This window comes from Felis catus, chromosome B3 (assembly GCF_018350175.1).
Source record: "Felis catus isolate Fca126 chromosome B3, F.catus_Fca126_mat1.0, whole genome shotgun sequence".
Taxonomy (NCBI): domain Eukaryota; kingdom Metazoa; phylum Chordata; class Mammalia; order Carnivora; family Felidae; genus Felis; species Felis catus.
The window spans coordinates 143,996,781-144,010,213 of NC_058373.1; the positions used below are offsets into that span (position 1 = coordinate 143,996,781).

Genomic DNA, 13,433 nt, shown 5'->3' on the forward strand with positions numbered 1-13,433 from the left:
TCCACGCACCTGCTCACCAGGCCTGCCGGCAGGTTTTATGTTCTACAACTCTTAATACCACACGCACGCCAGCATCAGTTATCCTTGGTCCAGAGGATGCCACATTTTACTTGATTTCAATTTCAAAAGTGTATGTTTTAAGTTTTTTTTTTAATATTTATTTATTTTGGGGAAGAGAGAGAGAGAGAGAGAGAGAGAGAGAGAGAGAGAGAGAGAGAATATATCCCAAGCAGGCACAGAGCCTGATGCAGGGCTCGAACTCAAGAACCCTGAGATCATGACCTGAGCCAAAATGAGTCAGACTCTTAAGACCAAGCCATCCAGGCGCCCCTCGTTAAGTTTTAAATCTGAAACACGACTGTTCCGGCCTAACAATCCAGAAAACCACTTTCCCTCCGTGAGCACACATCCCATTTGACATTTTTGGTCTTAAGTTTGCCATTTCTAATGTCAAATAAATTTATTCTTTTTCTCTCATAACTAGACAAAAATGTTTATGCTAATAGAAAGTAATTTAAATTACAAAATGTCTAAGTACAATTAATTCTTTCATATAATATTGTAACCTTTTTATTCTGTTTCACATAATTTATCACCCACTTTCTAGAGTTTAAAAGAATTAAACTAAGACTTGGTCGTCTTCCCCTAGCTTGAGTAATTCTGTAACTTTATATTAAATTCTTACCTGTATGAAGATGAAAAGAAAGCCACATTTCCGTTCTTCATCACATGTGCTACTGGATGAAGCTTCCTGAAATTTAGTTCTCATCCTGGGGGCGGGGGGGGGGGGGGGGCTCTCACAGCCCGCTGAATTAGCTCGGCACTCAGGACCCCCTACCCTCCCAACCAGGGGCCCCCAGGCTTCAGGAGGATCTGAATACCCCGGGGGCCTGTGAAGACACAGAATGCCCCCCACCCCACCCCTAGGTTCAGCAGGTGGGTGGTGGGGCCCCCCAAAACTGCCTTCTGAACATGCTCCCAGGTGCAGCTGCCAGGCCTGGGTCCTCACTTCGGGAACCGCACTCCACCACACCCCTCTCGCTTACCGAACGCCCCAGCCAGCCAAATCCACCTGCAGGTGCTTGTGTCCCTGCCTCCAAAGCTCTCCTGCTATACACCTGCGCTCACGCGGTTCTATTCCCGGGAGCTCCCTTCCAGCCTCGCCCACACGCCCAGATCTTCCAGCATAAACTTGTCAGGACAGTTATCCGAACTCGCCCTCAGCAAAGTGGAATCTTTTGGGGGAAAGTCTAACCCACCGCATCCTCATAATCACCTAGGGATGCTTTAAAATGGCGACTCACAGCTCCAAACCCAGACCTAATGAATCTCAAAACCAGAGACATGGGCCAGGAATCTGCATTTCTCGGCTGCCCTCAGCCCCCAGCAGAAGAGCCCTCTTTAGGGGCTCACCCTCCCTTTCCTCGTTGTCCCCCGGCCACCACCGTTCATAGCCCTGCCCCCCCACCCCGCTATGAGAGTCCCCGCCTACCTAAGGGGCCTCCTGAGGGAGGGAGGCGCAGCGTGAACCGTGGGAGTGGGATGGTGCTCGGAACCGTCGGAGTCCACCCCCTTGACCAGGAGCAGGCTGACTCTCCATTCTCTACAACGGTTTTTCAAAAACAAGATCCTAAACCGTCCAGGCCCGAGACTGTATTGGGTTCCTAACAGATTCTTGTTCTCAAACATCTTGAAACAAACGGAGACGGTACAATTAATAAACCACTCGGAAGTTCCCGTGGGAGCCTTACTGACCACCAACAAACACACCGCGCCGTCCCGAGTTCATTTTTGCCAGCTGTTTTTTTTTTAATCCAAATAGCCTCATTAAGAAGATTCTAAATGGGGCGCCGGGATGGCTCAGTCGGTTAAGCAGCTGATTTTGGCTCAGGCCATGATCTCACAGTTTGTGAGTTCGAGCCCCACTAATAGCACAGAGCCCATTTCAGATTCTCTCTCTCTCAAAACAAACTCTAAAAAAAGACTCTAAAGAGTGTCATATACTATATCAATACTGTAGAAAATGTTTCTGTGGGCACAATAATAAACTCTGGCATTCGCTGCCGGTACGAACGGAAGGAACACGGCCACCAGGGTAGTCCGCATCGTAACAGAATATGCCGCACACACCCCGTCCCATAAGAGACCCCATCCGCCGGCCTGTGCCTGGCTATCCCGGCCAGGCTTGGAGGCACATAGCGGGGTCCAGCAGGGCACGGGCAAATGCAGCAGGTAGCAGGTGGGATGTCGGACTCGGCGGAGCCCGAACCATCCCTGGCAAAACGCAAGGATGAGCCCCCTAGTTCTGCCCGGCTCATCTTAAGCAAGTGCTGGAACTTCTGTGGAATCCCACCTCCTCGCCTCTACAAGGGAGGCAAGCACCTGGGGTGGGAGGGTCAGATGCACGCACGCTACACGGTGCTAACGTGATCGTTGACGACGCAGATGACGGCGATCCGTGTTTCCTGAAGACTGTGCAGTGGCCCCTGCCCTAAACGCGGCACATTATCTTATCTGCTCCTCACAACAATCCCAAGAGACACTAGGTTTATTCCCATTTCACAGACAAGGACCGAGGCTCACGGGCCTGACCTGGACCCACCATCGTTAAATACACAGGACAGGGGACACCTGTGCTGTGTCCGCACAGCCACAACTGGAGCCACGCTTCCCAGAAGCAACAGCATCACAACTAACAGGATGGTGACATGGGCTTGGAAGAAAATTCAGGAGACAAAAATGCGGTATCACTCACACCCTGTCTGAATGGCATAGAGACCGAGAGCTTAAGGAAAACAAAGGCGTCGATCACGGTGTCAGAATGTTTCAAGGAAGTGTTAGGAATGCCAAAACAGATCTACTTCACTTCAACTTTCCTTTTTATATACGCGGAAAAGTCTAAATAGATCCCAAGAGCTCTTTTAGTAAGCACAGGACTAAAACTGCTCTGAGTAGATAAGAAAGCTACGTGTCACAGTTGGTAGGCAACGTTTCCTCTACAAATTCTGCGTCTTACAATCAGTGGGTCAGATCGATGAAGTATAAAAATACAACTGAATTGATCTGACACTGTAATGTCAGGCAAAGTAGTTCTTAATAAGAATCGTAATAAGGCACACCGCCCAAGCTGTTCGTGGAACTGTGATGCTATGTTTGCAGTCAAATCGAACCTGTCTTGCGCTTTCCCACTTGGTTCATTCCCCAACGTCACGGATTTATTTCAAGGTCCCTGCCCCACCCACAGCCTCTACAAGGTATAACCCTGGGGCACGTGGGTGGCTCAGTCGGTTGAGCGTCCAACTTCGGCCCAGGTCATGATCTCACAGCTCGTGAGCTTGAGCCCCGCGTCGGGCTCTGTGCTGACAGCTCGGATGGAGCTTGCTTCGGATTCTGTGCCTCCCTCTCTCTTTTCCCTTCCCCTGCTCATGTTCTGTCTGTCTCTCTCTCTCTCAAAAATAAATAAATGTTAAGAAAAAAAATTAAAAAATAAAAGGCATAACCCTAAGGGGACAAGGCCAGCTCACCAGACCTGGAACAGCCGGCACTCCGGGAGGTGGCCAACGACTCGGCTTTCTGGGCCTGGCCCGTCTGCCACCAGTGGAGGGTCTCAGGGTCTGAGTGGCCAAGTCTGCCATGAGGAGAGGGACACGCAGAGGAGGAGGAGCAGAGGACCACGTGGCCCCGAGACGGTCACTGGTGGCCTTGGCAGCCGGACCTTTCCTGGCCCCACCTCCCAAGAGGCCTGACTGAGCTTCCTGCAGGAAAACTGAGGTTTTACAATAAACCGTCTCTTCTGTGTGTGAGCGAGCCGCACACGAGCTGCGCAGCACGTGCTCCTGGCAATAACAACAGCCTACGACACTCAGTGCCTATGAACGTCACCCGGGTGGACGACACACCGAGCCACACCGGGAGCAGGGCCGGGCACTGAGAGGACACCCGTGACGGAGCCGGCAAGGGCCCCACCGCCAGAGAGCAAATGCCCCGGCGGACAGTCAGACAAGCACCAGGGGAGCGGACGCATGTCAGGCGTCACGTGGGAGATCAAGGAGACAGGAGGGAGCTGCGACAGAGGGGGCAAGGCGAGGTGAAGGAGCAGCCACCCATGGCTCCAGGCGGGCACTGGAGGGCGGTAGCCACTCACAAAAGCACGGTCATTTAACTTCAAACAGTTTAAAAAAGAAGAAGGAGAAGAACAAGAACAAGAACAGAATCAGATACGACGCATTAAAATACTAGATGCCCCTAGGGGCGCCTGGCTGGCTCGGGCAGAAAAGCATGCCACTCTTGATCTTGGGGCTGTGAGTTCGAGCCCCACGTGGGTGCAGAGATGAGCTAAATAAATAAAAACTTAAAAAAATAACAAAATAATAGATGCCTCCATAAGCAGGTTATAGTCGTATCCGGTCTTTCCTTATAAACTCCAAGACAGCCCTCCCCTGCTGCAGGTGGCAGATGTCCGGCGCCATAAGCACAGTGCGCCCGAATAAACCAGCCAGGACGGCAGGATCGCCGGCGGTGTGGCTGCTGCCCCAGGGCGCCAGCCACGCCCTCCCTGCGTGGACAGCTCCGTGACAGTTCTTCCCAAGGGAGCAGCGGGCACAATACCTTTGCCATCTCTTTGCCCGTCTCCCCACCACAAGGCAGACCCATCCCAACCGCCACCTCGCGGGCCAGGCACGCTCGTGGCTGGGACTTCCAGATGTGACTGGCTTCCGCGTCCGTTGGACCAGACCGCTCGAGAAAGAGGACTCAGGCCCGAGTTCCAGGGACAGACAAGAGGAGGGAGAGCATCCGCTCTGAGTGCGGATCTTGGCGGAGGGCGCCTCCTGCCCGGGCAAAGGTGGCCTGGTTCTAGAGCCCAGAGCCCGGAGCTCCTTCGTTTGGGGCATCCTGTCTGTGGCAGAGGCAGCAGCACCCGGGGCAGCCCAATCCTGCAGAGTCGTTTTTTGGGAGCTCCTCCCTGGAGGCCACGCCCCGAGCGTTTCTTCAGTCCTCCCAGCAACTCTGCGGAGCCATCCGTGTCACTTGGGTCCCCTGGGGTTACACTGGCCAGAACAGAGGCTGCTGTCTGCAATGGGAAGGTACATCCTCCGGTGGCCCGTTCATTCTTTAAACAGCATCCAGAAAAGTGCTTCTAAAAAGCAGTCTGTGAACTGATACCAGTCCGGGGCTGTTTGTCTCTGGTTTAGGAGGAGACAGCAAAAACTAAGAGTGACCGGAAACTTGTACAGCAATTCAACGCCGCTGTGACATCCAAGCACATGACTGTTTTTCCGGTAATTAATTTTTATGTATTTTACAAAAGTCCGGTCCACAACACACTGGGAAAAAGCAAACGAACAAACAACCGGTCTTCGACTATGGTTTTAGAAAGAAACACTGGTCTAAACCCCAATCAAAAAAATGCTTCTTCCTTATTTGGGGCGCCTGGGTAGCTCAGTCAGTTAAACGTCCGACTTCGGCTCAGGTCACGATCTCGCAGTCCGTGAGTTCGAGCCCTGCATCGGGCTCTGGGCTGATGGCTCAGAGCCTGGAGCCTGCTTCCGATTCTGTGTCTCCCTCTCTCTCTGCCCCTCCCCCGTTCATGCTCTGTCTCTCTCTGTCCCAAAAATAAATAAAACGTTAAAAAAAAAAAATGCTTCTTCCCTGCTTTAAAACCCATCAGTGTGGGACGCCGAGGTGGCTCGGTTGATTGAGTGTCCAGCTTTTGATTTTGGCTCAAGTCATGATCTCGCAGTTCGTGGGATTGAGCCCATTGTCGGCTCTGCGCTGATAGCACGGACACTGCTTGGGATTCTCTCTCCCCCTCTCTCTCAAAATTAAATAAACACTTAAAACCCACTAAAGCTTCCCACTGAACTTAGAATGACGTGAATTCTTACCCTGGCCCTCCCTGCCTCCTGGCCCCTACCTACCTCATTTCTAACTTCCTTCCTAGTGCTCCAGCCACACTGGCCTCCTAACCTCACAGTGGCCTCAGGACCTTTGCACTACTTGTCTCTGTCTGGAACACTCTGTCCCCATCAATCTCACATGGGACCTGTTTTATTCACTCATAACACTTATCCTGTCTTGATCTCCTTCTTGATCATTTCTTTACTTGTTCAGTGTCTCCGTCTTCCTGAGCGTGAGCCCACGTGGATGGGACCGTGTCTGTCGTGCTCCCCACTGGGTCCACCTCCAGAGCAGTGCATAGCATGTAGCAGTGAATGAGACACCCTCGCCTGCATTTGCCTACTTCCCCCAATCTTCCGGGTAAAGCCCAGTCATCTCCGCTTCATCTGACACCCACTGGGTAAAGAGAAAATTTCCCCAGCAATTCGCTTCTAATGATTTTGACTTTCATATAGTTTCTCTTCTCTCTTCAACAGACTCTACACTGTTTATCAAAAAAGCGTCTTCTGTTCTTCTCCTCTACCTCTGCCCGACCTTGCACGCTGCCGTGCATATAAGCAGACAATCCAGCCAAGACTGGGCGATCCTTCTCTTGTGCCATTAACTGGTTCTTCCGCATCTGACGGTGCTACTCAACATTCTCATCATCCAGGAGAGCAGTCATTTCAGTAAAATGAATTGTCACTCTAGTAGAAAAAGCTTTAGTGACCGATTCAGGTTTCAATAAACCACTGTGACCATCAATAACAACAAATTGTTAGCAGGCGCCCATTCATTTGAGGCACTGAGCTGGGGCCAGCAGTAGAGACCCAGAGGAGCAGTGGGGTGTGGTGGTTATCACTTAATCCTTGAAGCCTCGGTCTCCTTGTCCGTGAAGTGTAGATGATAACAGTGCCAACCAAAGAGGGCTGTCAAGAGGCTGTATGTGTGGTGGCTGAGAACACGCACTCTGGAACAGGCTGAGTCCAAACTTCGTGTCTACCACATGTCCATAACCTTGGACAAGGTACTTATCTCCCCGTGCCTCCATTTCTCCATCTTTAAAATGGGAATAATCAGGGGCACCTGGGAGGCTCAGTCAGTTAAGCATCCGACTTCCGCTCAGGTCATGATCTTGCAGTCCATGAGTTCAAGCCCTGTGTTGGGCTCTGTGCTGACAGTTCAGAGCCTGGAGTCTGCTTTGGATTCTGTGTCTCCCTCTCTCTCTGCCCCTCCCCCGCTCGCACTGTCTCTCACTCTCTCAAAAATAGACATTAAAAAAAATTTTTTTAATAAGAAAAAAAAGCAAAATGTTGGCTCACATAATGAAATAATGAAGTTTGGTGGTTGTTTGTCTTGACTGTACTGGGGACCCCGTCCTGACACTCTGGCAGACAGATGTACGGGGAGGAGCAGAGTGAACAATCCACGTCCCACAGGACGCAGGAGAAGATGTAATCCTGAGCAACACCTCATGGATCCAGACTATTTGGAATCGATGCTTAACAAGCGGAGTTTCCAGATCAATAAGGTTTACTCTTTGAAAGTAAAACTCTCCTCTATTGTAATCCTTTAACTGGGAAGCTTTTTTAAATCTTTTCTTCACTTTCCTACTGTTTCCATCACGTTTACCGGCGCGGTAGGCTTACCGCAGTCCAGCCCGCGGCTGCGCGTTCTCTAACCCGTCTTGGGGTGTCTGGGGTCTTCCGGCTGCCCAGACTGCGCTCATCGCGGGGGCGCTGCTGTTGTCCTCCCGTTTTGTATTTTCAGTTTCATCCCCCATTGTAGGACTGTCACCTGTCGCTTCCCGTTACTGCTGGTGGGCCGAATTCTAGAAGCTTCTTCTAGCCAACGGCTCTATTCCGAATGGGTTCTATACTGAGAAACCTGGCAACCTTGTTAGCATTGTACTCAAAACGCAATGAAACAGGTCCCCGAGGGGATGGGCTTACCTATGAATTAAATACACAAGGTTTGTAACATGGGAAATACCATACATGCCCAGACAAAAGGCGATCTCCCACTTTCTCGAAAAGATCCAAAAGCTCTTCATCAACTTCTGTGGGTGTAGGAAAGCTTGCCTATTTCTACTATTGATTTTGTTAGTGAGCTACTAAAGCACACATTTCAAATCGCACAGAGGACCTACTAATTTGATGACGACGCTTTTCCCCACATTCTGACTTCATCACCGTTTTATCCCGACTCTTCATGTGCTTCTTCCACGCCAGGGTCACCCTCATCACAAAAATAGCTTCTTGATCTCAAAAATGCTACCTGCCGCTTTCCATACCACCTTTGGGCTGGCCTGACTTGTTTAAGATAATACAACACTTTTTAAATGGTTCTTTCAAGCCACAAACAGTCACTCACATAACACAAGGCAAATCTGCTCTCATTCGTCCGATCGGCACCGCGTGATCGGTCGGTAAAATACCGCGCTTTCTGTGCTTTCTCGGGGACAGCAACGAGGCTCATTTGTCCTGACATCTAACGCAACTGTGCAGTCGGACCCCCAGGGATATTTGCTGAACGTGGGCCAACCATCCGCCTCCGTGTTCCTTCAGGTGCCCTCTATCAGCCTCCCAAACCAGCCCTGACTGAGGCCGGCTCGGGCGCCGTGCTTTCCCGAACGGAGCTCTGCCGTTCAGAGGAAAGTAAAGAAATGAGCATCCTGTAACGCGGCAGAAAGACTTTATAAGGATCTGAATAGAAGGTGGTCGTCTCTCGGCCGAGGGAGGATCTTGGGGGACAAGCCTTGCCTGATTTTGAGCAGAGCCACCAGAGTGACCTTTGGAGCGGCACAGCGCCCCCTGCAGGGACCTGAGGTGAGGAAGGCCTGAGCGCCCGTGTCACCCGCCAGCCTGGACCTAGATGGCTTTACTTCTCACTGACCGCCCTGTGTTGAGGAGACGAGAATGCCAGAAAAATACCTCCCAAGAGGTGACTGAGGATTTTCAGAACTAAAACAAAGTATACGTGGACGACAGGCTTTAGAAGAAGATCTTACATTAGCTTCAAGTTATTCTACGTACCTCGTATTAGCTCATAAATATTCATGTCCATAAGTTCACATATTAGTGCAAGACAACCAGATTTTCTGTCACTGAAGAAGAAATCAGGTTTTTAAACATGTTTTTCTTGTCTTAATCAGAAACTATCATCAAATATTTAATTCATTTGTGCACATTTCTGGTAAACATAAAGCTCTCCCACCTCAAAGCCTGGGGCATAGTGACTGAAACAGAAGTTGCGATTTTCAGTCAATTATTTCAGTCAATTAATTTAAAATTAATTTAAAATAACAGTAAAAATAAAATAAAATATAATAAAATAACAGTAAAATCCCACTTTAAGCAAAAATTCTAAATGCTTCCCCCCTTTTTAATGAGATGTGTCTTAAAAATATAGAACTAACTACTGGCAGAAAGGAGAAAGGAGGTCGAGAGTCGGCTAAGCAAAACAGAGGAGAAAGAATTTAATTCATGCTCCGTGACTGCAAATTTATTTAGTTCTAACTTACCTAGATTCTTCCATGTACCTGGGATAAATTATGATGGGGAGACAAAAATCCACAAACCAGTCAGGGGAAAAGGGAGGAAGATGGGTCACCCCAAGCCCAGGTGGGGTCCAGACCTTGCACGGGGTGGGGACCGAGGCCTCTGGCCGGGCTGCCAGCTTCTCTGGAGCTGACACTGCCCTGTTTGAAGGCCCCTGAGCCCTCGGTAGAGGAGCACATGTCACTCCAGACCCTACTAGTCAGGTCGTCTCCAGAGGGGCTGCCTGGAGGGGGGCGCACACGCAGGCCCGGAGAGTGCCCAGGACGCGGCGTGCAGTGGGCGGTGTTGTGACCAGTGCGCACTGCGGGTTCCAGGCCAGGAGGCCACGCGGCTATGACAAGACATTCCACCGTGAGTTTCAAACTGCTCTCTTCCCTGATGAAAACCCACTGCACTTCGTCAGAGACCGTAGTGTCCTGGCTGGTTTTTAAAGCGGCCTGGAGCGCCGCGGAGAGCTTCACGGAGGGTGCAGCTTCTCAGGGCGCACAGAAAGGCAAGTTCCAGAACCCTGGGTCCGAGTTCCCGGCTCAGAGTCCAGAAGGGCAGTGCGGAACTGCCGGCACCCGCAGGTGAGGTGTGCCCTGCCTTCCTGATGGGTAGGTGAGCCTCACGTAAGGAGACTAATCCATAATTAGAACACAAGTGACAAGTCCCCCAAATTACAGCAACCATAGTAAGGTGCGGGGGGGGGGTCACACTACCTGACACAGTGCAGACATGACAGCCGGCAGGGACAATCCCTGACACATGACAATCCCTGATGTATGACCACAGTGCTTTCCCATTTGCCCACAACTCACACTCGAGGCCTCGGATGCACAGGCCACTGCCTACAACGAAGCCTCACTGAGCTACGGGAGAGGAATCGTTTGAATTCTGTCCACTTTCACCTAAACGAAGGTTATTTCCACATTAGGAATCAGACACACATTTGTCCACATAAATACGTGACTTAAGATAAAATGAGAATCATTACTCCCTGAGCTACAAAGCAAATATTTCAAATGTCTACCACAGTTTTCTTCCTTAAAAAGAGATTTGATCATTGTCATCAAATGCAGATCATCGTAAAGCCCCAGGAATACTTACAAAACCACTTCGTGCAACGTGAGGATGTTCGGGTGTGGGTTCAGGCGCCTCAGTGCTTGTATCTCCCGTAGACTGTTCACTTGCTCGATACTATTGCGTGGGTAAAAATAAATAACTAATTCATAATTCAAGTCAGCCTCAGATTGGGGTTATTCAATCATTATTTATTACCCATGATCACAACTGAGAACCTCACACATATTTCAAGCAAGTTCATCGACTCATTATTTCTCCCGCCAGCAGGTGACGTTCAACATGTCTCGTTCTGCATCATCTGATAAAAATCAAGGTTCTTACGGCTTTGGACATTTATTCAAATTTTCCCATCGAAGCTCCTGAAAGAATACCTTAGTGGTTTCTTTTATAATTAGTAAACATGGAAACAAACATTAGAATTTCCTATTAATCAGTTTATGGGAACTAACCAATTGAGCAACAGAAATACGCCCTGAAAATACCCATCTCAAATTTCCACGAACACGCTAATCTTCGTTATCTTTCATGAAAGCCGAACATTTTCTCACTTTCGTTGCTGGCGGCTGGCGTTCCCTCGGCAGGTGTGACTTACCTACCGCCAGCTCTTCTTTACGAAGAAGGGTCTGCCAGACGCCGTTTACATCCCAAACCTCGCCAATGTGAGTGGGACGGAAGCAGATGGGGATGGGCTGGCTGTCACCACACTCCAGAGACCGCTTCCAAGAGATAACCCCCCCTGGACGGGCCCACGGTCACGGTCGTGGTCGTGGTCACGTCCAATCAAATGACTAGATCCACCAGAGACTTCCATGGCCTCGGCTCTGAAAGGAACTAACTGTGGGAATAGTCTTCTTCCTTTGAACTGCCAAAACTCTGTTCTGCCAACTTGTAATATATAGTGTAAAGCTCAGCATTTTGTCTGGTTCTTCAAAGAGCAGTTATACCCAATAGTGTATTATTACTGTCTTAAATCAGTGTGAATATGTTAAGTCTCGTGCCAGCCAACAAATGGGAGACTGGTATATGAGAAAAGCCTGAATAGTCTGAGTGTAAGGATATTTCTGACTACAAGTTTTAGACTCTTTTTCATTTACTTTCCCCCGTTGCTTCCCTCACACCCAGGACGACATATGCAAAATGTTAGCAACTTGTGCATCACAGTCAACAACCAACCAGAAAAGACAGAGCCCACCGTGCTGGCACAAGGTCCTACGGAGGGGGCCCCTGTTGAATCAGGTACTAACCTTTTAGCTCTGGAGAGAGGAGAGGTCTGGGGAGTGCCGGCCAAGGGCCAGGTGTAGGGTGGAGGTGGGAAGGGTCAGCACTCAAGAGGCTCGGGATAGCCGGTTACTACCCAGAGTAGGAGTCTTTCGCTGTTCCCGTGACCACCGTGTTCGGCCTGGCGTGTGCAGAGACCAGATCATGACGCTCTCCACTCACTCTGTCAGCTTAGTGCTTACCCCACCACCTGCTCCTCGCCAGCATCATGGCCTCCCCTAGATGCCTTTAGAACAATGCTTCCCAAATATATCCCATAGAACATTCTTCCTCTAGAAAATGCCTTATGAAGAAACTTCACACTCAGAAAGTTTGAGATAGGCCCACTCCAGCTCCTTTTGGAAAGCCATAAACTACTGCTGATTTTACTGTTGAAAAGTTTTCAAAAATCCTACAAATTGGGGCGCCTGGGAGGCTCAGTCGGTTTGTGTTCAACTTCGGCTCAGGTCACCATGTCACGGTTTGTAAGGTCGAGCCCCGCGTCGGGCTCTGCGCTGACAGCTCGGAGCCTGGCGCCTGCTTCGGTTTCTGTGTCTCCCTCTCTCTCTGCCCCTCCCCCACTCATGCTTGCTCACTCTCTCTCTCTCTCTCTCTCAAAAATAAATATACATTAAAAAATCCCATAAAAGTTTACCTTTATTGAAACCAACATTTCCCAAACTTTTTTGCCCTAGGATCACTTCTTACAAACTATCTAGTCACCAACCCTTAGAACGAGGGTTCCAGAGAACACACCGCTCCAGACCATCCTTTGAGTGGCATGATAGGAATACCTTTTTTCCTTCGGACGGGGTAGGTGGACAAAGATACCAATCAGGCAATAGGAAGAAAGAAAGATCAAGTGAAACACTCTTGTGGGGGCACATGGGCAACTGACGGAAGAGCCTCTTTTAATCCCTCTCCCTGGGGTCTGCACTGGAGGAGACCACTGAGCCCCTCTTAGAGGTCCCGCACCTTGGGGGGGGGGGAGGTCTCCTGACTCAGGGCTAGGTTGCTGGAGACCCCACCTCCACCCGGTGCCTGTGCCTGTCATGCCTCTACCCCTGGCATGCCGTAGGTCAGTGGCTCTCATGGGGGAGGGGCCTTGCCCCCCAGGGGATGTTTGACACTGTCTGGGACGCCGTTAGCTGTCACAGGTTCTGTAACATACTGTTCCATTTGGCATTCAGTGGCAGCAGCCGGGGTTGATGCTCAGTATCCCACAGGGCCCAGGACAGGCCCCACAATAAGTAATAACCTGGGCCCGAATGTCAGCAGTACCAAGGCTGGGAAACCCTGCCTTGGTGGAAGAAAGAGCAAGAGACCAGTGGAGCCGGCAACAGCTCTGATTTCCGAACACCCTACGGGAAAAAAATAAGTTTTCCGAACTGGAGGGTCAAACAGCCTGGTCATTGAGACGAACAAGTATCCACTCTGCTCAGCTTTAATATGAAAACCTGTTATCATACCCTGAAACACATTATTGCTTACTGCAGACATAACTCTTTCGTGTCTCCACAGACATTTCTCTCAGAAATAATGAACTAATACATTTAAAAAGACATTTTCATCTAAGTATCACTAGCTTTGTTCAAATAACAATATTTTATTAAATTTTATTGGGGGGGAGGGGGGGAAAGAGGGGGAGAGAGAGAGAGAGAGAGAGAGAGGGAA

The 13,433-nt window shown here is 49.9% G+C and overlaps 1 protein-coding gene across 13 annotated transcripts in view; it reads right to left on the bottom strand.

Moving 5' to 3' along the window:
• Positions 1–13,433, bottom strand: part of MOK (MOK protein kinase) — a 65,746-nt gene that overhangs the window by 23,538 nt on the left and 28,775 nt on the right. For 4 of the 13 annotated variants that reach the window (XM_045060536.1, XM_023256055.2, XM_045060537.1 and 1 more), the window contains 2 exons: positions 10,527–10,616; positions 8,913–8,983 (listed from right to left, as the gene is read on the bottom strand). The exons of 3 other annotated variants lie outside the window; for them this stretch is intronic. In XM_045060536.1, the coding sequence (XP_044916471.1) occupies positions 8,913–8,983; positions 10,527–10,616 (161 nt within the window). Of the gene's footprint in view, positions 1–9; positions 650–685; positions 771–1,492; positions 5,456–8,912; positions 8,984–10,526; positions 12,248–13,433 lie in introns of those variants that run through there. 6 more of the 13 variants (XM_045060538.1, XM_045060540.1, XM_045060546.1 and 3 more) reach the window with 6 other exon arrangements.